Raw genomic sequence first — 24,790 nt, 5'->3', positions numbered from 1 at the left:
AGCCTTTAATCCCAGCACTTGGAAGGCAGAGGCAGGTGGATCTCTGTGAGTTTGAGACCAGCCTGGTCTACATAGTAAGTTTCAGGTCACCTGGGGCTACAGAGAGCCCCTGCTCAAAAAGACCAAAAAAATCCAGAATCCACCTTCAGGCTTAAGAATCCCTCTTCATCCACCTCTAATCCCAGCACTTGGGAGGCAGAGGCAGGTGGTCTACATAGTGAGTTCTAGGCCAGCTGGGGCTACAGAGAGACCCTGTCTCAAAAAAAAAAAAAAAAAAAAAAAGAAGCCATCTTCAACCTGCGACAGCCTGTCTAATTCCTCCTGGACCAGGTGGAGTGTGGTGCTCCAAGGACATAACTTAAGGGCAACTGTATATGTTCACATGATCAGGACACAGGCCAGGCCAGATAGGGAGAATCCAAGGTAGGCAGACTAAATGTCCATCACTTGAGTCCTAGGCTCACTAGGGGAGACTGGAAGGCTCCAGGAAGCCCAGTCTCATAGCCACTATCCAAGTTCAAGTCCTTGGCAGGCTTGCTGCAGGCCAGATGGGTAAACATCCCTCTAATCTCTGGCTACCCCTCATGGGCTGAGCTCTCATCTTGGCTGGGCCTTCCCTAAGATCCAGGACCTGGACCCTGGGAAAGTGGTAGATGGGCAGGACTATGTCAAGCTACCCTGGAGGAACCACACCTGATCTGCAGAGGTCATCCTAGGCTTCAAGGGAAGGTGGCTTACACTTCTAGAAGGACCCCAGGGCAAGAGACTGCCTTCCAGAGTACCTCCTGTGTCATGATCTCAGCAGTGTCAGAGGGCCTCAGCAGTGGTCACAGCATGCTCCAGCTGCTGAAGCAGCTCCTCTGGCTGTGGTGAGAATGCGCTGATGTCCACTCTCTTAAAGTCAGGATGTGTGACCACAGAGGCCAGCACATCTGTGAGGCGGCCAACATCAAACACAGCCTGCTGCAAGCCTAGCTCTAGGCCTGTATTGTTCCCTCCATCCCCTTCCAGCTCTTGCCTCAGGATGAGTAGTCTCCTTTCAGCAATGACCTTGAGGAAATGGTAAAATTCTTCAAAATTTATCCCCGTGCAGGATCTCATGATGACCTGGGCCAAGAGGAAAGAGCAGTGAGTCCCAGAGTCACATCCGGACTCTGCTCCAGTATATGAAGACTTCCCCAGACAGAGGTATGGATTCCAGACAGTGGCCACCAGGGTCTGAGTCATGCAGCCTGGCCCTGGTGTCTGCACTGGCCCCTAGGCTGACCCAACATGGGCTGGTGGCCACCCACCTGGCAGTGGTGATGCCAGTCTGGCATGGAGTCTTTCCACTCGCTAACCTCCTTCTGTACAGCCTGGAGCTCCTGCTGGAGGAAGTGCCACATGTTGGCCAGGTTGAAGCCATTGATCCAGTTGTGGTTGATAGAGATGGTGTCGTCCTGGAGGGTAGGAGACAAGCTAATTCATGAAGCTATAGCAGACACTACCCTGGGTGAGCAAACCCCATTTTACCCAGTGCTCTGGGTAGATGTGCTAGCTCTGTTAACCTGACACAACCTAGAATTATTTGGGAAGAAAGTCTCAATGAGGGATTGTCTTTATTAGGTTGGCCTGTGGGCATGTCTTAATTAAACTAACTGATGTGGGAAGACACAGCCCACTGTGGGTGGCGTCATTCCCTTGGCAGGGGATCCTGAACTGTGTAAGAGTGGAGAAATCTGGCTGAGCACAAGTAGTATGTATAAACTAATTTCTTTCTACTCTTGACTACGGATGTGATGTGACTGGCTGTTTGAAATTCTTGCCTTGACTTCCCTGAAATGAAAGATTGTAACTTGGAATCTCCCAAGTTGCTTTTTGTCAGGGTATTACAGCAACTGAAATGAAATTAGAATAGTGGGAAGACACTCAACCATTGTAGCCAGGAAATGCTGGTCCCACCTCATGATGGGGCCAGCACAATGGGATGAGAGCTGGGGGCTGAGACCATTTCAGACTTTACAGGCAGGGCAAGAACCAGGCCAGAATGGAGCAAGAAGCTAGATGCTCCATAGCCTCACCTGTGGCTGCTCTACCCTATACCATGGCTCTGCAGGGGAATGATCAGGAGGTAGTTGAGGTAGGTGGGGGTGGGATGTAGGGATGGGAAAGGGTGGAAGGGGGATGAAGAGAGAGGGGAGCCTGGCAAGGGCAGGGCGACATGTGTTGCCTTACCAGGTTGTACACTTGATGGTGCCACCCGCTGGGCACGAACACCATCTCACCAGCCTCCTGTATGACTTCAAGGGGTGGGCTGCTGTCCTGGATCCTGGGATACAGACGGGTATCCAGGAGTTCAGGAGAGGTCATGTCATAGGGCAGGGCACCATGGCAGTCACGCAGGGCCTCTTCCTGCCCTGGTGGGAAGAACAACCATTTCTTCCTCCCGCAGATGTTGACTGACCAGCTGAAGGAGTGGAAGATGTCCGCATGGAAGGGTGACCTATAGCAAAGGCTCCTGGTTTGTACCTTATACAGTATAGGGTGGGCCCTGATTCTTTTGATGGGCAGGCACCCTAGGTGGCCATACCTCCCACCTCATCTTCACCAGGTGCCCAAGGATCCCTCCTGTCATTACCAGGTGCCCATCGGCCCCGCATAGACAAAACGGTAGTCATCCACGTTGAGGGCATCCCAGAATTCATTCAGCCAGTCTGATGAGAAGTACACAGGCAGGGTGAACACATCCTCCAAGTCCTCCACTGAGGAATCCCTGAGGAAAGAGCAGGAGCTCTAGCACTGGTCTACCCTGTGCCCCATCCCAACAGGCTCACCCATATTAAATGGGGCCACCTAGAACCACCTAGCCCTAGTGGGGTTTGTGAAAGATGCAGATTCTATCCTGAGGATCTGAACTTCAAATTGCTCAGGCCAGAATGGTGAGGACAGAAGATGGCTTTGGGGGCACACTGGCAAAACCACCCCACTTGGGCAATGGGGGCTCTGAACACATGGTATCATCCCACTTCTTGAGCTGTGAGTCTCCTTCATTTCTTTACCAACACTGAAGAACTTAATTCTAGCTGGCAACTTCAGGCTGCAGGCACAGGTGTGAGGGCTTCAACCTCATCAGTGGGCCCCCAAATACTGGAACATGTTACATCAGACTCAGGGAAGGCACAACTCAATCAAAACCATGCCGGAAAAAGCTTCTAGATTCATGTGCCCATAACTCCCATCAAGAGACATTGACAGGTAGAGCCCAGGTGGCAACAAATTACCTGTATGTCTCCAAATACCACCAGGATCTCCTGCCTAGCCTGCCTTTGACCATTCAGCAAACTTATTCATCTATAAAACCTTGCTCAGGCATCACTTCCCCTCTGGTCTCCTGACTGTGTGACACCATGCCCTCCTCTCACCTCTTTGGTTTTTGAGACTTCCAGGGAAAAAAAAAAAAAAACTGCAAAAAACCCAACAAACAAAAACCCCCAACAAACATTGGATTTCAAATATAACCATTTTCTAGCGTAAGTATACACCGTGTAATATTTGGGAAATACGCATACCAAGAAAAACTAAGTGGTTATCTAAAGCTCCAACCACTGCACACAATCGTATTTGGATCTATGAGTCTGTCTCTGCTGCCAGGTCAGGCAACATCCAGGACCAGAACCAGCATCTAGCTACACTTTACCCACCTTTTATCTGGGTCAGCTCTGCACCAAACAAGTAGCAGAACAGCAGGATAGCCAGGACCTGCTGTGTCTCTGTTTTTAGTCAGTTGTGGGAGCTGCAGGAGCCTAAATTCTCTCTCACTTACCTCCCTGGGCCTTAGTTTGCATACAAGGGATACAGGAATCAAATGATCCACTGGTTCATTCAATATCATTCTGTATCTTCTGTTGGGGGAAGGGGGATTGTCAAACACAGTGATCTGTGCTTGTGAAAATCACACTTGGCAGGGGAGACACACAATCCCTGGCCTGCTGTGGGAAGGGGTGGATACACTTCCCATAGTGAACATCATGTGGTCTGGGTCTTAGGTGCAGGTGAAGTTCTTGAAATGAAGTCCAGATGCTCCTTAGCTTAATACTGGCTTATGTCCTGACATGTTCAAGTTGAAAATACTACAAACGTTAAAATGTACTGACAAGGGCTAGAGAGATAGCTCAGCAGTTAAAAGCACTGGCTGATCTTGCAGAGGACCTGGGTTCCCAGCACCCACATGGAGGTTAACAACTGGCCATAACTCCAGTTCCAGGGGATCCAACACCCTCTTCTGATCTCTGCAGGCACTGCATAACACGGGTGCACTTATATACATGCAGGCAATGCACTCATACACATAAATAAAATATTTTAAAAACTTACTAACACCATGTATTTAGATATGGAAGGCCCTAGACTCAATTTCCAGTACCCCAAACAAAAAAAGCAGCAGTGTACCTAACTGCATGAACACTATGGCTTAGCAACACAGCACACAGTAGCTGGGTGATTATTTCCTATAGAGACCATGGGTCTGAGGGGACTGTGGCTTTTTGCCACTGCCAAGCTATGAACAGATCATATACAGCTAGCCCAGGAAACAGCAAAATTCAAAATTTGAAGTACAGTTTCTACTGAATGCACAGCTCTCTTGCATCATCACAAAAATCAAAATCTCCTAAGTCAAGTCATCACAAGTTGAAGACTGTGCGGAGCAAACGATGACCAATCAGGGAAGGTGCTGAGTGCCTTCTTGAGTAGATTTTCAAAGTGGGGTAGGGGCGGGTCCAGAAAAGTCACTTGCTGCTTTTGAGAACCCAGAATGGCCAGAATATGGCAAGGGTCCCCAGCCATGGCAAGGCAAGAAGGAGCAGATCTGTCCTCAGCGGCGGGGGTGGGGGGGGGTGGGAGGGTCGTCCCAAAGGATCTGAGAGGAACCTGCTCAAACATCATATAGAACAGGAGAAAGACAGTATATCCCACCTGCACCCATACAAGATTCATACAACACTTATTTTCCTCACGGCAGCCAACCTGGGCTGTCATGTTGACCTTGCTAAGGAACCACCCCACCACGGGCTGGAGGCAGACTAGAACACTTCGCTGGAGCAAGGAGCTCCTCAGATGTGCAGCAGGTGTACTCTACCAGGAAGACCTGCACGCGTTGATCTTGGGGGGTGGAGGTGGGGTGGGTGGCCATTGGCCGGCCCCATTACCTGCATAGGTGCCAGTCCTTGAGGTAGAGGCACCCCCGCGGGGAGGAGCAGCCTCCTTGGATATACTCCTTCCAATAACTGACGTAGTCGCGGAAGGGCATGTGCTCCTTGGGGTTTGAGTTGTATTCTCGGACCTCACAGTTGGCAACCGGTACTACCACGTCTCCTGCAGTGAGAGGGTCAACACAGACGTGGCTGTGCGTCATCGGTGTGGTTCACCCTCTGCGCGAATTCTCCAGATTTCACCCGTCTGTCCGGCCATCCTGTCCACCGTCCCGTGGTTCGGCGTTCGACAGCCCTCCCGTCCCAGGGTCTGGGGCTCCCCGCTGCCCCAAATTCCTGGTCCCCTCCGGCGGCCTCCTACCATACTTCTGCAGCAGGTACTCGAAGTCCGGCTTCCCCGCGGACGTCACCCAGCGCCTCCGGCTGCCCCAGCCCTCGGTGAAAGCACTAGAAAACACGCAAGGCAGGTTGGGCAGTAGGAAGCCCTTCACGAAGTCGGCGTAGGGGAAGGCGTCCGGCACCTGGATGAAGGCCACGCCGCTCGGCACTGGCAGGCAGCCGCCGGGTACTTGGCCCCCGAGGTCCCGGAAGTGCTGTTCAGCAAAGATGCGCGTCTCCCGGTCCATCCGCCAGGGAACACAGACCCAGAGGCCCAGCCCGGCTTCTCACTCCACTGCAGATGTGAAGTGGAGGTAGAGAAACCGCTAAAACCACTCTGGAGGCCGGAACCAGAAACCCGAGTTGTGGCTTTCCGGCAGGAACTCTAACTGCAGCACTCCGGATATATGCGCATGCGTCCTACGTATTCCCGCCCTCTCGCGCAGGCGCGCCAGCGTTCGCAGGGCGGTGAACCGGCTATTCAGTGGCAGGTGTCGGCGTCTGGTGGTCCAGCGGTGCGGGTCTGTGCCTCAGCTTCGCTTGCTGCTGGTCTGCAGCTGAGCAGTGCTCGAACCCGCTCCGGAGACGCGAGGTGAACAGGAGCTCTAGAAGGGATGGCGGGGAGCGGAGCGGATGATGAGGAATCCAGGAGGACGGTTGGGCTCGGAGTCTCCCGGACTAGGTTGAGGAGGAATCTTTCCAGGTGTTGTGATGTTTATATAGAAACCGAATGTGGCTAATCAAGAGGGAGAACAAGGAGGAAAGTGAGTTTAGGGAGAGTCCGAGATCCAGGTACAGGGGTGTGAATTGGGAAGAAAGAAGTGACAGGAACAGAAGGTGTAGAGTTGTTTGATATACTCGCGTGTTGTGGACTTCACTGTGATTCCTCTGGTCAAGGAACACTTTATTGTGGTTAGGAGGTCCTGGTGGGAGATGACAGCTCACAGAGAAGTTCAGATGGACAGAAAGACTCAATCTATGCCGGGTTACATACCTGTAATCCCAGCACTGGGGAGGCGGAGGCAGAAGGATGGAGAGTTCCAGGCCAACATGAGCCACAAACCAAGACCTTATTTCCAAAATGGAAAAAAAAAATCCAAAGTACAACACAATAAAAACCCATCCTATCCATAATTCCATCTCATGTGATCATCATTAAACTTTCTGGTATTAAGCCGTTTTTTCCAGGCACACACAGATTCATTCACTTTATTCTTGTTCCTTCTCCCTCCCCTGGGCTCTTTTCCTTCCCTTCCTACATTGGTAGTGTGTTATATTGGAAAATACCCTTTAGATGTTTATCCTACTTTGTGACTGAATTGTAATTCCTAAAATCCTTGGAATGTCCGAACAGATAAATGTCATTTTGCTTGTTAATGAGCCCACTACCAGCCAGCATGCCCTAGGGTATCTTCAAGGTGCATTTGGTCACTGAAAGATCTGAGTAGGATCAGAGGGTGGGGTCTTTAAGCCCTGCTCTCGGCCTCCAGAAAGGAAGAGGGTTTGAAGGTTGAGTGGCTCACCAATGGCAGTGGTTTAATCAGTCACGCCCACTAATGAAATGTCCATAAAAGTCCTAAAGGAGATGTTCAGAGAGCTTGCAAGTTGCTGAACATGTAGAGGTTTGTAGAGGGTATGCCTAGGGAGACTGTGGACCCTGTCTTCTCATATCTGACCTCTTGCATCTCTTTGCACCCTTTGTAATATCCTTTATAATAAAATAGTAAATATGTTAGTGTTTCTCTGAGTTCTGTGAGCTATTGGAGAAAATCTAACCCAAGGAGGAGTCTTGGGAACTCTGATTTATAGCTGCTGGTCATCAGAAAGAGATTGGATCACCTGGACTTGCATCTTCTCTGAAATGAGAACAACTTGGGGGATTTAGACCCCAAACTTGGGATCTGATGCTGTCTCCAGGTAGACAGTGTCAGAGCTGAACTGAATCAGAGGACACCCTGGTGGTATCCACGGCTGAGGAACTGACTGCTTGCTGGTTGGGAGAAGTTTCTACACCTTTTAGAGTCCCAGAATCTGTGTTGACTGTGATGTGAGAGCAGAGGTAAAATAAATAGTTTCTTTAACATAATATGAAACTCAGATAGGAATTGCTCCTTCACCTCCATGGCTGAAATTAGCTTCTTTGAGAAAGAGGAGGTTGGGGCCAGCAGGTGTATACACAACCCAGCTCCTAATGCTGTAACTAAATCATGGGCTACATAGTTACGGTTATATTTCTGGTCTCCACAAGGTGGCCCCCTGGTGTCAATGTCAGCATGGAATATGTGGGTCCTGGAGAGGCTTGAAACAGGTGTGTGTCCCTGAAGTTGCTCCTCCCATTCTCAGCTGGGAACTCGCTAATGATGCACATCCTCGGCCCACACAAACCTATCGAAACTCCATATCCTGGGCGGAGCCACCCCAGAGGAAAACAGGAAAGGATTGGAGTTGGCACTCTGGAGGAGATGAGGTGGAAACAGTGGATGGTCTCAGTTCTCTCCGAGTATCTAATGCATGCCCTGCAGACAGGCCGTGGTGTTTGGAAAACACCCCCAGACAGTGTGGCTGAGCCTCCCAGGGTGGGGATGGGAACTTCTGAGGGAGTGGAAAGAGGGTCTGCTGCAGAGCAGGAGGGCAGGTAATGGAAAAAGCTAGCCTCACCGCCTCCGCCATGCACACACTGTCCCACTGTTCTTCCTCCCAGCCTAGTAGTGGAAGGTGTGCAAAATGTTTCTTGTTCTGTTACTTTGGAAATTAGCTAAAAATAGGGTGTTTACTTGCTATTGAGTCTCCCTCAAGGGCACATATGTGATGGAAATGCTGAAAGAGACTCATTATGCTATCTCAGTGTGTTAGGGTTCGCAGTCATGTGACTGTGGCCTTATTCCCTAAGAACCTCACTTGTATAGACAGACTAGCCTGACATTCAAGGGCTCCCTGCCATGGCCTCCCACAGCAATTCTGCCTCTTATATACAGGGTCAGCAAAGGGCTTCAGTTCCAAACCTGCATTGGTGGAGGTAAATTCCAAAGACAGATGACACCAAATAAAGACTCCAGGAGCAGAACATCTTCGGAGGGCATTCCACGGTCCCACCTCAGTGTGTGCATTGGGTGCCCTGAAGTGCACAAGGCTCACTTCTGTGAAGGTCACCTCCTTTGGTGCACAGAAGTTGAGTTAACTTTGGAAATAATAGGGCAAGCTCTCTGCAGTATGGGGATGCTGTCTGTGGTTGGTGATGGGCATTAGGAAGTATAAAGGTGCAATTTAAAGTGGGAAAGCAATTCAGAGTCAACAGTGAGGAACTCTTGAAACAGGAATGGAAAGAAAAGGGTGGCAGGATGATCCTCAGAGGCCATTAGATTGTGGAGAGGGGTTGGACTTTGTGCAAAGTATGTCAGAAGCTTGTTTTGCAGTGCTTTTTTCTTCCTTTTTGCAGAACCCAGGGTTTTCCATATGCTAAGCAAGTGCTTCACCCCCATCCTACATTGAGAAGAGTTTTTGGCAGAAGCGTGACATTTTATAATTCTGTTTCCTGACTGCCTGATGGATTGCTAGGCAGAGAATAGGCCGAAAGGTTGGAAAAGTGAGAGGGTCAATGAAGGGTTGTGCAGGTTAGCAATGACACAGTTCTGGAGATTGATGTCGATATGGGGTCTGGGCAGTAGAGAGCTGCCAGAACTTGCTGATAGGTTTAAGAGACTGAGGAAGAGAGAGATTCTGAAAGCTCTTTGGTTCCAACAGAGGTTTTGTTGAGAAGAGGAACACACAGTGGGGGTTAATCAAGTATGAGTTCTCCCACAGGTGACCAGACAAGGTAGGGCTGATCTGATTGGACATGCATGTTAGGTGTGACCTCAAAGATTCCTAGCAGATGTCTGAGTTAAAGCTTTAGGAGTTCCTGGGCTTGGTAGCTGTGATGAAAGACATTTACCTTGCCAGTGATGCTCTCTTACACCTTTGTGTTTCATAGTGGAGGCAGTAGTTGGGAGGGATGATGGCATCTGGGGGAGGTTTGTGTTTGTTTTCAGTTGGAGATCTTAGAGCAGGCTTGTAAACTGATGGAGAAAATGGGATTGGCCCACTACAGCTTGCAGCCCACATTCAGCTGCCATGGCTCTATAGGAAGGCCTGGCTTCAAAAACGGCAGGAGTCCCTTCTCAAGGACTCTAGAGACTGTGTTAGTCGAGGCAAGAGGCAAGTAGGAATGTCAGGGGGTCTGTCTGTGCTTGAGCAACTTCTGTGCGTGGACAGGGACAATTTTCTACCTTCTGCCCTTATCTCTTTATTTTGGTTTTCTGGGAAAGGTGTCCTGGAAATCTGTAGTAGGAAAAGTTATGACCACATGTTTCTTCCATGACATTTGTCAAACATGGATATTATTCTCATACTTCTTGTCTGTTATATCATAATGACAAGTGCTTACTGTTCCTTTCCTCAACTTTTGATTTTCTATCCCTTTCTCTGAATCTTTGGAATGTCTTAGAGCTGATGTTGGTCTGAGGGCTTTTAGTTATTTTACCGGAGGGTAAACAGAAACCCAAAGGTGAGGTAACTTTTCCCAAGTTGTAAAGCTGTGGCGGAGCTGGAGGAGCTGCAGCTGGAACCACAGTGATCTTCTTCTGGTGCTATGATGACTGGTCTGGTGATTCTCGGGAATTTGTATAATTTCACTTCACACTCATGGAGTAGCTCCCAGAATTCTGATCAGGAACAACTGTGGGGATCAGGGGATTGCTGATACAAACTCACTTTTTGCTATGTCTAGTAATGTGGCAGTGTGATGTCCTGTTTCCTGGAATACAATTCCTAAAATCCTGGGAAGTGAAGTGTCTTCCACATACTAAATGGGCCCTCTGCTGGCCAGCAGCCCTTAGGACTGAAAGACCAGGTGAGGACCTTCAGCTTCACCCTCAGGCCCCAGGGGAAGAAGAGGGGCTGAAGGTTGAGGGGGTCACCAATGTCCAATGAGTATGTGGTTGAATCAGTTACATCCATGTAATGAAGTCTCATTGGATAGACTGCCACATACAAAGGTTTCCCAGTAGCTGAACACTTGGAAGTTCCAAGGTGAGCATGAGTCTCACCCCTTGTACTTGGGCCTATGCATCTCTTCATCTACATCTATTGTGATATCCCTTATAATAAAATAGTAAACATAAGTTTTTCTGTGAGATCTGTGAGCTCTTTGAAAAGGTAATCTGAGAGGAGATATGGGACTCCTGACTTATAGGCAGTGGGTCAGATGCAGCCTGGGATTGAGACTGGTGTCTGAAGTGGAGTCCATCTTGGGTACTGACTCTGTCTTCAGGTAGATAAGGTTGCAGTGGAATTAGACAGGGCCACAGGTGGGGGGAGCTCCCACAAGTGTCTGCTTCAGAACTGATTGCTGGATGGTATGTGAGAAGACCCTCACCATGTGTCCAGAGGGCGATTTGTGTTGTGATAATAATATAGAAGAAATGGTGAGCTTGTTTTGCTTTTTTTTTTTTTTCTTACATGGATCCAGTCTCTTGGGGCAGGTCTGGGTATGTCTGAGTAGTAGAAAGCCCCTTTCAGCCAGGAAAGTGGGGCTAGTGCACAAGTATGTGGCTCCCTATCTTAATGCTTATCTTAGGTTTTGAAAACTATGGCTGAACTGAAGTAACTTCCCTGATTCTGAGAAGTAGATACTAGTGACTTTCCAGGGTTCAGTGGTCAAATACATGGCTTTAGGGGTGCTCTTGCCTGTGACCACTAGTCTTCCCCTGGTGTAGGTAGGTCAGTTGAGGCACTAAAGGTCTTGAGTACCAGCTCCCTGTCTTTTGAGGCACCATTGGTGGAAGGCTCAGGCACAGTTTTCCCAGTTCAGGGACATCCAGGTGGAAGACACTGCCACTGGTGTGGCCCTGGTGTGCCAGGGAGGGACCCGTGGTGCAGGCTCACCTGCTGAGCCCCTCCCTCTGAGAGACAAGGCCAGCCTTCTATACAGAAGGAAATGTCTCCTGCAGCTGAGAAAATGTCCCCCACTTTTCCAGTGACATCAGGCTGTGAACTTCCTGGCAGTCTTTCATGGAGCTTTCCTGAAGTGAGAGTGCACGGTGTTTTGTTTGTTTTTAATGCGATGGTTCCTCTTGGTCTGACCAAGGACAGGTTATTAGGAGGCCTGGCTTGGGCTCCCCATTGACCCTGGTTGTTCTCTACAACTTATTGCTATGGTCCTTTATAAAATTTGCTTTTAAATTGTTTGTTTTCTTTGATTTGTGACGATAAAATTCTCATACCTAGTTTGGCAGCTTTCATCGGGAAATGTCCTGGTTTCAGGTGTTAGAGCTGTGGAGCTGTGATCTGCTGGTTTTCAAGAGTAACTTTTATGTTCTGTTGGTTGTGGTTTTTCACTCTAAGATTTCTAGGGCTTTTTTGTTTGTTGTTGTGTAGTCTGTCCGTTGGAGTTTTGTTCATAGAGTTAATTACTTTCCTCATTTTGTTGCTCTGTCTGCGTTCTCTTACATTTCAGTTCATTTCCTTAGGGCTTTATTTTGAGTCCTGTTTTATTCTTTAAAGATTTATTCTTTTTAATTGTGTGTCTGTGTGTGTGTGTGTGCGTGTGCGCGTGTGTTCAGGTGCAGGTGCCCTCAGAGGTCAGAGGTGTTGGGTCTCCCTGGAGCTGGAGTTACAGGCAGTTGTGAACCGCCTGATATGGGTGCTGGGAACTAAACTCAGTCCTCTGGAAGAGAGTACCTGCTCTTAACCATGGGGTCATCTCTTCAGCCTCCTGGTTGTTTCTGTATGTTTTTGTTTTGAGACAGAGTCTCACTGTGTAGTCCAGCTGGCCTATAGCTCTCTATGTAGATCAGGCCGGCCTTGAACTCAGAGAAATCAGTCTCCCTTTGCCTCCTGAGTGCTGGGATTAAAGGCATGTATCACCATACCTGGCCCGATTTTGAACTCTTTTTTTCTAGAATCTCATAGATTTCCTTTGAATCGGGATCTGTTTCTGGAAAATTACTGTGTTTGCTTAGAGATATCATGCATCTTTCCTTCTTTGAATATCTTCTGTCCCTTCATTGATGTCTGCACAAATGGCATAACAGTTGCCTTTTCCAGTTTTATTGGACGAGCTTTCAAAGGAAAATACTTTTATTAGGAACGAGGATTTGGGTGTCGGTGTTTTGGGTTGATTGTGGGTGAGCTGGAAAGGTGGCCTGTGTGGTTTCTCCAGCAGTAGTCAGTTCAGCAGTGCTGTGTGTGCCTCCATAGTCCAGTCGCAACCACATGTATTTTCCTTTGAAAGCATCCCAGTCTACTGACCCAAACTACCCAAGGAGGCCTCACCATAGCGGACCCCATCATAGGGCTGCAGCCTGTTCAAGAGCTTCATATTGACGCAGGTTTTGTTGCTGTGGATCTGGTCCAACTTGAATGGTTTGGTGCAGTGAAGTACAGTGATTATCTGGAAGACTAGCTCTTCAGAAGGTGGCTCAAGGAGAGAATGAATGGAATTCCATTGATTCCACACCCTAGGAATAAGGGAGCTTGCCAGTTCTGTCTCTTATATACTTACTTGCCCATTGTGGCATTTGTATAGCTTATAGACTTGGTGACTGACAGGGGTCTCTGCAGCCCAGAGCTGGGTTATAAAAAACACAGTATTTGAGGGATCATGCTAAGAATTTGTTCTCTCCTGTTAGAAGTAAAGTCATATCATAATAAAACTCTCTCTCCCTTTCTCCCTCTCTCCCTCTTTCCCTCTCCTTCTGTGTATGTGAGAGACAGACAGAGACTAACATAAACATAGGCATAGAGATAGTATGAGTGAGACAAAGTCAGAGACCAATACACAGACATACAGGGAGAGGGAGAACTGGGAGAAGTGTCACTGTATACTTTGCAGTACAGAACACTTCACTGGGCATTACCAGGCCTAGCTCCCACCTAGTCAGTGCCTTAAACTGCAGGGTGGGACCTCCTTTCTTGACTAATATAGTATCTCTACAATGAGATGGTTAGATGACATGTTCAGTAAGGATTCATTCAAGCTGCCATTCATGACTCATGATTACTGTGATGAATGTAAATATGAATATGAAATTGAAAATAGCAGCCAAGCATGGTGGCTCTAACTATAACCTATAACTACAGCACTGGGGAAGTTGGACAGGAGGAACTTGAGTTTGAGGCCAGCCTGGGCTACATAGCAAGTTCAAAGCTGGTTTGAGCTACATGTAAGACCCTGTTTCCAAAAAACCAAGGGCTGGGGATATAGCTCAGCAGTAGAGTGCTTGACTAGCATGCACAAGGCTCTGGGTTTGACCCTCAGCACTGGGGGTAAAAATAGAAGTAGAAGAAAATGAAGAGAGTGTATCTCACTACACAAAGCTCTTTGTGTATGGATGCATCCATGTAAATGTGACTCCATAGTTAGGTAGTATTCTGAGATACTGTCCAGGAACAAAACATGTGTCTGTAGGACTTTTCTGTAAGCAGTGGAATACATTCACAGAGAAATGAAAGCAGACCTTAGGAGGACCTTGTGTGCTTGTATGGATATACAGTGTTGGGGACATCCCAGCTATAAGACTGTGTGCACAGAAAGGTTCTGGGGCTTTGCCTGTAGGGCTTGCTGTCTTCAAGGTATGCCCAGTAGGCACAGGAATAAGGATCTTACGGTGGGACAAGTACAGTCCTGGGCTTGGAGGTTTGGGTTCTGATCTCAACCCTCTTCACCCTAGCCTCACCTCCTTCACTGGCCAGGCAGGGGCCAGAGCTCCCCCGAGGCTATTCCCTTCTTCCTGACTGATCTCATGTGTCTATAATCTAAAGGTGGTGGATACATTTCAGCCTCATATGCCTGCTAATTGTCTCTTCCCTTCAGAGGCAGTTGCTACAGCTCAGTGTGGCTCAGCCCACCCAGGGACAGATGAGCAGTGATGTCTGTGTCCACTCCTGGCCTTGCTCCTACTACTTGGATCTTGAGAAGCGATGGATTCCTGGGAAACTAACCTTGACCCCTCGCTCACTGAAGTTCACTGCAGATAGAACTGAAGAGGTCCTTGTCAGCCTGCCCCTCTCCAGCATCACTGAGATCAGAAAAGAAGCTTCTCATTTTATTTTCAGTGCTATCACGGTCCTGGAGAAGGGCCATGCCAAGCACTGGTTCAGCTCACTGAGGCCCAGTCGCAATGTGGTCTTCAACATCATTGAGCACTTCTGGAGGGAGTTGCTACTGTCTCAACCAGGCATTGCTGCCAACACAGCCTTCCCCAAGACCAGGGGACAGGAGCTGACGGGACTGATGGCCACTTCCCAGAGGCGCATGGAAAATACAGCGAAGGTCCTTCACCATCAGGGCGAGCAGCTGGACAATGTCATGAGGGGTCTGGAAAAGATGGAGTCAGATCTAGATGTGGCCGACAGGTGGGCAAATCCCAAGGTCTGCTCTGCTTTACCAGAGGGTAGAATGTCCTCTGAATAGTCTCATGTTTAGCAGACTTCCAGAATTCAGAGGCTTTGTACCACTCTGTGCACTGTGCAGGGCCCATAGAAGAGATCCACTGGTATGGATAGGGGCTGTCTGTTGTCTGAAATCTGCTGGTTCACAGAGAGCAGGAAGGCAAGTGATGGGCTATAAGTGAGGCATCCTTATAGCCTGGGGTGTGCCTGGTTTCTTTGTGATGCTCAGTTTTGTCCAAGACTCTAAGGCCACAGGTATAGTCTGTGTCCCTTTCTGGTAATAATGTGTTTTAATGGGGACAAATGAGGTTTTTGTATGGACTTTCAAATGTGATTTGTGACAGCCCTCCTTGTGCTCAGTGAGTTTGTCCTTCAGAACAGGGATTTTTCTCATATTATTTCTTTGGAAATTTTTTCGTGTCACTTAAAAAAATGTGGAGGCCCGTGTTTGTGTACTTGTCATCTTTTACTGGTTTTTCTTGTGTTTCCTCTTCTTTGCTCTATGCTTCTTTACTATCATTTATATTTCTTGAATTTCTCTTTTCTGTTGTATTTTACTTTCTAAGAATTATTTTTGTTTTGCGTACATTGTTTGGCTCCTACCTGATACTGCTTCCTGTCTGTCTTCTCTCATCTCAACATTTCGATGGCTCTTTTCTTTTGCTTTGTGTTACTCCTAGTTGACTGTCTTTGTAATTTTTTATTCTCTGTCTTCAATTTGAAGCATTCCTTGTCCCAAGGTCCCTGTGTAGGGGGTTCCAGGGGTTGGGCATTGATAGAACAAACCCCAGGTCTTGAGTTGATGCTTCCCACCTGTAGCATGAACCCTACAGGACTTGCCCTAGTTTAGTGTAGAGGGTCCAACTCTCTTCTCTCCACCTGCCCCTGCTGAACAATGTTCCCTCCAAGTACCCAGGTGGAGTATAGGATCTTAGTGTCCTCCTCCAGGCCAGCCTGCTCTATCACTGGCCCTACTTCACCCTTGCTTTTAGAGGCTGCTGGTACCCCTTTCCTGTACCTAGATTTTCAAGCTTCCCCCACCACTGATGTGCAGTTCCCTTCCTTGGATCTGCCTGTTTAGCTGGCTTCCTGGTTTCCACATCTTGTGGTTGTTATCTCTCCCTCTCCTTGGGAAAGTTGTGTTCAGCTTGTAGTCCTGAGGGGACTGGAGAGATGGTTCAGTAGTTAAGAGCACTGGCTGTTCTTGCAGAGGACCTGGGTTCGGTTGCCAGCATTCACATGATGACTAACAACTATCTGTAATTACAGTTCCAGGGGATCCAATGCCCTCTTCTGGCCTCCCATTTATGCATGTGGTACATTGACATATATGCAGGTGAGGCACTCATGCACATTAAATAAAAATAAATTAAATAAAAAATAAATAAAAAAAAATAAAAATAAAAATAAATGTTCTAGGCCAATGAAGCTACATGGCAATGCTGCCTCAAAAATATAAATAAATAAATAGAAAAAAAATTAAATTTGTTTTAGAAAGTATCTTTTTGATTTTTGCAATTACAGTTCCCTTATCTACAGTTTTGCTTTTCTATTTCCATTGTCCACTGTCAGATTTCCTCTGAAAATACTAGATAAAAAACTGGACCTCTTTGATAAACTGTAGCCTGTATACTGTTCTGAGTAGCCTAATGAGATCTTAAGGCATGGTCCATGCTTCCCAAGATGTGGGTCACCTTTGTCCAGCCTGTCCGCACTGCCTACTACCCACATTGATCACAAGCAGCCACCCTGGTTATCAGACTACCTGTCAGGTATCAGTACTGTTTTCAAGTACCCCCTGTTTTACTTTATAATGGTCCCAGCATGTAAGAGTAGTGGTGCTCACCATTTGGATATGCCAAGAAGCTGCAGAGTGCATCCTTTAACTGAAAGAATGAAATGCAGGAAGATGTTTTAAGAAGGAGACAACTCACGTTAATTCCTATTACAATGCAATAGCAACATGTGGGACCTGTAAGTAATAGTATTGTAAACGTGTGTATATTAGAAACACAAGCTTACTCCTCTTGGTTTCAGGTGTCCTGCGGGTATGGGAACTTGTGTTCTCTGTGGATGAGGGGCCATGTATGTAAATGGCAGTCACTGCTTCCTAACCACTGTGCCAACAGAATGCCCAAACTCTCTCAGTAAGCTACTAGGTGTGACAGCCTTTGCCACAGTCCATACCTACTCAGAGTTGGCATGTTAATGAACTGAAATCATATCTTCCTCTCTTACCAAGCTAAAGAGCTTTTTTTAGTCAGACAGTGTCATGGAGGCAGGCACACACCAGACTTGTTATAGGACCAGAGACAACAGAGTCTGAAGACTGCATGTCCCCACCATCTTAATTAGAAAGAGCTTTGCTGCATCTGGGGGCATGTGCTGCTGTGGACCTTCTGCTGCAGGAGGTCAGTCTTTGCTAACTGTGATCACATGAAGCCCACTGTGCCGTGGAGCCTTGTCTGCTTTTCTCAAGGTCCACCAATTTAAGAGTTAATGTCACCCAAAACACTCCTCAGAAACCTCCAGGATCAACTGTCTTTGCAGTACAAACCAGCCAGGTGGCCACATAGCAATGACCATGATATCCACCTGCCTCACTCAGGTTTATGTGTTGGTGACCTTGAAAACTCAGTCCAGATGATCCAGAGCCCCCTAGTCACAAGGTCCTGTCTACCCCAACTGTAAGGTGTGCTGTAGGAGCTTCTGCAAGGCAAGCAAGAAGGACCCAGTCCTCAGGGCTCTGCCTGGCCAGTAGCACAACTCACAACTGCTCAGAGCATCTTTGTTCCAAGAAGAGGCTACTGAAGAAGGAGGCAGTTCTGCCCTCTCTGGCCTTAGATCATTTTGGTCTTCAGGATGAAGTATGATAAGATGTGGAGAGTGACTGTTATCCTTTCCAGGAACAGAGATTTACACATGGCCTTCTCTTCAGGCTGGCCATGTCATACTTGTATGTTTTATTGTATCAGGTTTAGAGTTAGGTAACTTTTTTTGTCTTTTTGAAGCAGGATCTCCCTGTAGCCCCAGCTGTCCTGGAACTCACCATGTAGACCAGGCTGACCTTGAACTCACAGAGATCTGCCTGCCTCTGCCTCCCGAGTGCTGGGATTAAAGGTGTGTGCCACCACGCCTGGTGAGTCAGGTGACTTTAAAAAAATCTTATTAATTATTTTTACTTTATATGTATGAGTATATTGCCTGCATGTGTGTGAGTGCACCTGTGTGGAGGTCAGAAGAGGGCGTCGGATTCCTCTGGAGTTAAGGACGATTCGTAGCCGCCATGTGGGTGCTGGGAATCAAACCTGGATCCTCTGCAAGAGCAGTCAGTGCTCTTAACTGCTGAGCCATCTCTCCAGCCCCGACTTTTAACTTATGTAGAAATGTCTCATGTCTCTCATTTCCATTCCTGGTATCGGTAATTTACATTTTCTGTTTTGTTTCCTTAATTACTTCTTGTTAGCAATTATTTTTTATTTTTTAATATTTTATTTATTATTTTTACTTTATGTGTATGAGTGTATTGCCTGCATGTATGTAAGTGCACCCGTGTCCTGCAATGCCTGTGGAGATTAGAGAGGATGTCGGATCCCCCAGAACTGGAGTTATGGACAGTTGTTAGCCTCCATGTAGGTGCTAGGAATTGAACCTGGGTCATCTGCAAGAGCAGCCAGTGCTCTTAACCACTGAGCCATCTTTCCAGACCCAGCATTTTTTTTTTTTGGTCTTTTTTTTGAGATAGGGTTTCACTGTAGCCCCAGTTGTCCTGGAACTCACTAGGTAGACCAGGCTGGCCTTGAACTCACAGAGATCCGCCTGCCTCTGCCTCCCAAGTGCTGAGATTAAAGGTACGCACCACCACGCCCGGCCAACCAGCAATTTATTTTTTAAAATCACATCAAACAACAGACTTTTGGCTTTCCTAGTGTTTCATATTTTTATTTATTTTGCATTTATTTATTTTGTGTGCATGTGTGTGGGCACACATGTGACATGGTTTGCATATACAAATGAGAAGACAACTGTAGTCAGTTCTTTCCTTCCATCATGTGGGTTTCAGGTATCGAACTTCGGTCATCAGATTTGTTGGCAAGTGCCTTTACCTGCTGAGCCATCTCACCTGCCTATTTTCATGTTCTTTCTGTTTCCAATTATATTGATTTCTGTATTTCAGTTTTTCTACTTTGAGCACATTTTGTTCTTCATTTTAAAACAGCTTGAAGTAGAAGCGTAGATTACTGACTTATTTAACCTTTCTAATGGGTTCTCATGTACACGCTGAAAACTCACTTTCTCTAATGGCATCTTGTTTGCTTCTTGTGTGTGTGTCATATTTTCTTTGTCATTCTCTTAAATGGTTTCTGATTCCCTTTTTGCACTTTCAGATTCATGTATCCCTTAAATATGCATTTAATTTCCAGATGTTTTAGATTTGTGTTTGTCTATCACTCATTTCTTTTTTATAGACAGAGTACCTTTGAGATTTGCTGCCTGCTCTGCTGTTCAGATTTCTGCATACAGTTGAATAGTGTACATTCAGCAGATGTACCAAGATGATGTACTGTTAGATGATGTACTGAGATGATGTAGCTTCTGTCAGTCTGGGCTGACAAAATACTGTTCAAAATTTCTAAATTCTACTAATTTTTTGTCTTCTATTAGTCATTGAAAGAAATATGTTAATGGCTGCAGCCGTGATTGTCTATTTTTTTAACTTTTGTCCGGTTTTTGCTTAATGAATTTTGAAGCTGTGTTATTTTGTGTATACTTGTTTAGTATTAAGTCTTCCTATTGAATAAATCTCTTCTTACAATACATTGCCCCTGGGAGTGCTCATGTACTATTAGCCACATGTTTGATATATGTATTCCAATCCTTTTTTTCTGTATATCTGTTTTCTCATGTTTTGCAGTGTTTTTTGTGAATAGGATATAAGCTGTCTCTTGTTTCAACCTGACAATGTGTCTTTTAACTTAGTTCATTTGCATTTAGTACGAATGCTTACATGGTTCAGTTTAGTTTGTTTAATTTTGCCATGTGTTTGTTTCCTGTTTGTTCCTTTTGACCTTTGCTTTCCTTTCATATCTCCATTTTTCTTGTCTGTTGATGCTTTAGGTGTATTTCTTGGTGTTGCAGTTGTGCTGTCCAATCTCGTAGGCACTGGCTATAGTAAACTTGGATTATATTGGGCTGGAAAGTGGCTTAGTGGAGAGCTCTTGCCTCATATGAGGCCCTGGATCTGATTCCTGAACTCTACAAAAAAAAAAATAGTAAATTAAGAATTGAGTTTCTTAGTCGTACTGGCTATGCTTAAAGTGCTTGATAGCTACATCTGCCTCCTGCTGATTTGGACAGTGAGTGCCAACATAGAACATTTACACACTGCAGCAAGTTTTAGTAGACAGCTCTGTTGGCATTGGTGGATTGATGAATTGGCAGATGAATTTTGAGTCAAAGGCATAGTTTGGAAAGAGCAACATGAGTCAGATGTGTGTATCTGCAGTGTCTTTGGTTAGCTGGATCCCTAAGCCTCCATGCCCCCACCCCACCCCCTGCACTTGGTGGGAAAAATTGACTATAAAATGGTAACATACTCTACAGAGGTTAACCCAGTCTTCTGAGTAGCACAAACATTACTCTTTAAAACTGACTGTCTTGGGTTTCTGTTTTCTTTGTTTTTAGATTGCTGACAGAACTAGAGACTCCTTCCTGGTGGCCTTTCAGCTCTAAGCTGTGGAAAACACCAGCAGAAGCAAAGCCCAAGGACGGTGTCTCTGTAGCCACTTGTGAGCCTTTTGGGAAAGAAGGGGTCATCATCAAGGTTCCTGCTGTTGTTTCCCAGAGAACAGAGTCTCATTCCAAGTCAGGAAAGCTCACTGTCCTGGTTTCCGGTTTGGAAATCCACGACTCTGATTCTTTGCTCCTGCACAGGTTTGAGAGGGAAGATGTAGATGACATTAAAGTTCACTCTCCTTATGAGGTCAGCATACGCCAGCGATTCATTGGGAGGCCAGATGTGGCTTATCGAGTGATATCTGCCAAGATGCCAGAGGTCATTCCCATTTTAGAAGTGCAGTTCAGCAAGAAGATTGAGCTGCTGGAAGATGCTTTAGTGCTCAGGAACAGGGCCGGGGCTTCTGCTGCTGAGAAGAACTCCTCTGTCTGGCATGCAGGTAAGTGGCCAGCAGGGCAGTGTGTACACCATCTTCCAAAATTAGGGCCTCCATCAGCACACCAAGGTGTGTTCAGCATGTGCCTTGCTCAGCAGCTGCTGGCTCCAGCTCACAGGCAGCCTTTGAACAGTCCTTCTAGATGGCCATCTTTTGCACGTGCCCTTGGATAGATACCTGCACTTCAGAGGAGGGCAGTGCTGGAGCTTGGATCTCAAGGCCTCCCAAAGGCTTGCTTTTCAGGGTGACACTGTTGGGAAATGATGGCCCTTTAGAAGGAAGGGCCTCATTGAGGACCTTAGGTCTTTGGAGGTGTGCCCCCCCTTCCTGCGTGCTAGTGATACAATGAGCAGGATTGGGTTTTTTTGTTTTGTTTTTTTCAGAGCTGAGGACCAAACCCAGGGCCTAGCACTTGCTAGGCAAGCGCTCTACTACTGAGCTAAATCCCCAACCCCTAGAAGTATTGTTTTTAATTTTAAACTTTTATTTATATGCTTGCTTGTTTGTGTACCACATATGTTCACATGCCTGTGGTGTTGGAGCCATGGAACTGGAGTTACAGGCAGTTGTGAGCTGCTTGGTATGGGTGCTGGGAATTGAACTTGGGTCTCTGCCAAGATCAGCCAGTGCTCTTAACTGCTGAGCCATCTCTCCAGTTCCCAGTGAGCAGCTTTGCTTCTCCATGTGTGTTCCTGTTATGATGTCCTGCCTCATCACAGGCCCAAAACATTAGGCCATTTGACCTTGAACTGGAACCTTCTAGAACCATGATCCAGTTTTAACCTTTTCTCTTGATAAATTGATTGCCTTAGGTATTAAGTGCCTTAGTGATAGAATGCTAATATAGTCAGAAGGTATTATAAGCCCATTTTGTGTTCTTGTAATAAAATACTCAATGCTGGGTATTTTATAAAGAAAAGAGAATTATTTAGCTTACCATTCTGAAATTAAAAAAATTTTTTTGATTTATCTTTATGTGTATGACTGTTTTGCCTGCATGTATATGAGTACACCCATGTCATGAAAAGACCACAGAGGCCAGAAGAGGGCATCAGATCCCCTGAAACTCAGTTACAGATGGTTGTTAGCTGCAATGTGCTGGGAATCAAGCCCTGGTCCTCTGGAAGAGAAGCCAGTGGTATTAACCTCTAAGCCATCTCTCTAGCCCCTATTCTGAAAATTTAAAGCCCAGGATTGGGCAACTCCTCTGTTTGGCCTCTGGTGAGGGTCTCTTGGCAGGTTCCAGATAATGGTGAAGGCCCATGACAAGACAGGAAGGGAGGGAGATTCAGGGGCCAGGCTTGCTCCTTTAAAATTATCTCTCTCAGAAACTAACTAGAATCACACAATCCCTCCTGAGGACAGCATCCCAGAGACCTGATGACCTCTTACTAGGCTCCACCTCTTAAAGGTCCCACCACCACCAACACTGGGGATCCAGCACCTAGCTTGTGAGCCCTTGGAGACATACTCAGACTACATCTGTACAATAGCAAAAGGTTTGGAGTGAGTCAGAACTGAAGGAAGTTGAGTTCACACCCATTGCCTCTTCTCAGCCCGAGTCAAGAACTGGCACTCTCAAATCTATCCTGGCCTCACCCCCACCCCTCTTCCCCTTCAGCCCAGTATCTCTTGGCATTGAGTTGGGTCTTCCCAGCCGCTATCTAGATGTGCATTTGGGGGTCTTGGGATCCTTGAGCTCTTGGAATACAGTGCTGTGAATTTCATTTTCAAGTGCTGTGCAGTGGGCCATGTGGAGCAGCAGGACCTAACACCAAGGTCCACGGTAGAGGAAAAATGTGGACACTGCTTGCACATTCACCATAGTGTTCAACCTCTTTGGTGTTGAACTGGTTACTTTCTATTGGTGTAATAAAAAAAAAAAAACACTGATCAAAATCGGCTTGGGGAGGAAAGGGTTTATTTTATCTTACATTTCCCAGGTGACAATTTATCACTGAGAAAAGTCAGAGCAGGAACCTGGAGGCAGGAGCTGAAGCATAGACCATGGAGGAATGCTTTTTACTGGCTTGCTCCCTTGGCCTGTGCTTAGCCTGCTTTCTTTTGTTTTGTTTTGTTTTTTTTTGTTTGTTTGTTTGTTTTTTGTCTTTTTTTGAGACAGGGTCTTCCTATAGCTCCTGCTGTCCTGGAACTCACTATGTAGACCAGGCTGGCCTCGAACTCATAGAGCTCCACCTGCCTCTGCCTCCCAAGTGCTGGGACTACAGGCATGTGCCGCCACACCTGGCTTAGCCTGCTTTCTTTTTTTAAATATTTTATTTATTAGTTTATGTGTATGAGTGTATTTCCTGCATGTATATGAGTGCACCCATGTTGTGCAATGCCGCAGAGGCCAGAAGAGAGCTTCAGATTCCCCTGGAACTGGAGTTAAGGACGGTTCATAGCCACAGTGTGGGTGATGGGAATCGAACTCAGGTCCTCTGCAAGAGCAGTCAGTGCTCTTAACCGCTGAGCCATCTCTGCAGCCCCTCTTAGCTTACTTTCTTAAATAACCCAGGACTACTTGTCCAGGGGTGGCACTGCCCAGAGTGGGTTGGGCCCTCCCGCATAGCTCAACAATCAAGAAAATACTCCATAGACGTGGCTGCAGGCCAATCCAATGGCAGTAATTCCTCAACTGAAGTTATTCCCAGGTTATTCCCTTTACCCAGGGGATGTCAACATTGACAACTGAAACTGTCCAGCACATTGGGTAAGAATTAGGGAAGGTGTTTCAGAGCAAGTTGAGGACAAAGATGTAACAGAGGAGATGCTACAGCATAGAACAGGACTTCTATCAGCATGAGATAACAAGCTGCCATGCTCAGCTCTTTTAAGGAAGGAAGGTGCACAGGACTCAGAGTATCCAGCAAGACACAAGGCTGAGAAGCAAGAAGTGTGGGTCTCCATTAGTAGAGGCAGGACTGAGTACAGAGGTGGTGTGTGTGTGTGTGTGTGTGTGCCTCCTCAGGGAGGAGGCATGTGACATCCTAGGGACAAAGCAGCTATCAGTGGAGGGACCAAGGAGCTGACACTAGCCTATAGGAAGGTAACCTCCTGAAGTTTCTGGGGTTTTAATGACTTTACTGGATAGGTGGATTCCATAACTTGTGTAGCCAGAGGTTCATTATAAGATAGGCACCCATCCTGTGGGTATTGTCTAGTTGGAGTTTGGTAAGTCCCAGGTGTGGAAAGCCATAGGTGTGCTTCCCAATCCCACTTGATCAGAGTAGCTTCCCAGCAGATACAGGCCAACTTCCCTTATTATGGATGTTGGCCTGAGGGATGTCTTTATAATAACTCTCTTAGCAACAGCATGTTGGGATTTGATTAGGTTGCTGGGAACCTGTTCTTTGCAAGGGGCATAGGAAGGTGGCTGTCACAGGGACCCTTGTATGGAATGAGTGGAGCACCTGGAGTGTGACATCTGTGTTGTTTGTGCCTCCTGGGAACTCTCTGGAGTGTCTTAGTGCACTCATGGGAAGTGCTGTCCTCATTTCTAGCGGATGGGTACGCCTCACAGCTGGCCAGGTCTGTGCAGGAAATTCATATGTGCTGAGGCATAGTGGGGAAGATGGCCTTCAAATGGGTGGGAACTCAGTGGCCACAGCTTGGTGGGAG

At 46.9% G+C, this 24,790-nt stretch overlaps 3 protein-coding genes across 8 annotated transcripts in view; 2 read left to right on the top strand and 1 right to left on the bottom strand.

The window, feature by feature from the left end:
* LOC103739498 (zinc finger protein 709-like) overlaps positions 1–1,279 on the top strand; it is a 33,769-nt gene extending 32,490 nt beyond the window's left edge. Inside the window, exon 6 of the transcript XR_003850520.1 lies at positions 1,094–1,279. The gene's annotated coding sequence lies outside the window, so the exon portion shown is untranslated. The remainder of the gene's footprint in view (positions 1–1,093) is intronic.
* On the bottom strand, positions 18–5,949 carry Jmjd4 (jumonji domain containing 4). Its single transcript, XM_008839850.3, has 6 exons — positions 5,551–5,949; positions 5,187–5,352; positions 2,618–2,752; positions 2,215–2,482; positions 1,293–1,439; positions 18–1,107 (listed from the first exon to the last, which is right to left on the bottom strand). The coding sequence occupies exons 1-6, from the start codon at positions 5,813–5,815 to the stop codon at positions 808–810; spliced, it is 1,281 nt and encodes a 426-aa protein (XP_008838072.1). The 5' UTR covers positions 5,816–5,949; the 3' UTR covers positions 18–807.
* Positions 5,950–6,004: 55 nt separating this feature from the next.
* The window catches only part of Snap47 (synaptosome associated protein 47), a 48,063-nt gene continuing 29,277 nt past the window's right edge, over positions 6,005–24,790 (top strand). For all 6 annotated transcript variants that reach the window (XR_003850597.1, XM_029566900.1, XM_008839739.3 and 3 more), the window contains exons 1-3: positions 6,005–6,159; positions 14,419–14,960; positions 20,682–21,172. Coding sequence is in view for 5 of the 6 variants with exons in the window: in XM_029566900.1 (XP_029422760.1) it covers positions 14,464–14,960; positions 20,682–21,172 (988 nt within the window). In the remaining variant the exon portion in view is untranslated. The remainder of the gene's footprint in view (positions 6,160–14,418; positions 14,961–20,681; positions 21,173–24,790) is intronic.

This window comes from Nannospalax galili, unplaced genomic scaffold, assembly GCF_000622305.1.
Source record: "Nannospalax galili isolate Female #2095 unplaced genomic scaffold, S.galili_v1.0 scaffold730, whole genome shotgun sequence".
Taxonomy (NCBI): domain Eukaryota; kingdom Metazoa; phylum Chordata; class Mammalia; order Rodentia; family Spalacidae; genus Nannospalax; species Nannospalax galili.
Note: the sequence above shows the minus strand (reverse complement) of the source record. Positions and strands in the feature narration are given on the sequence as shown.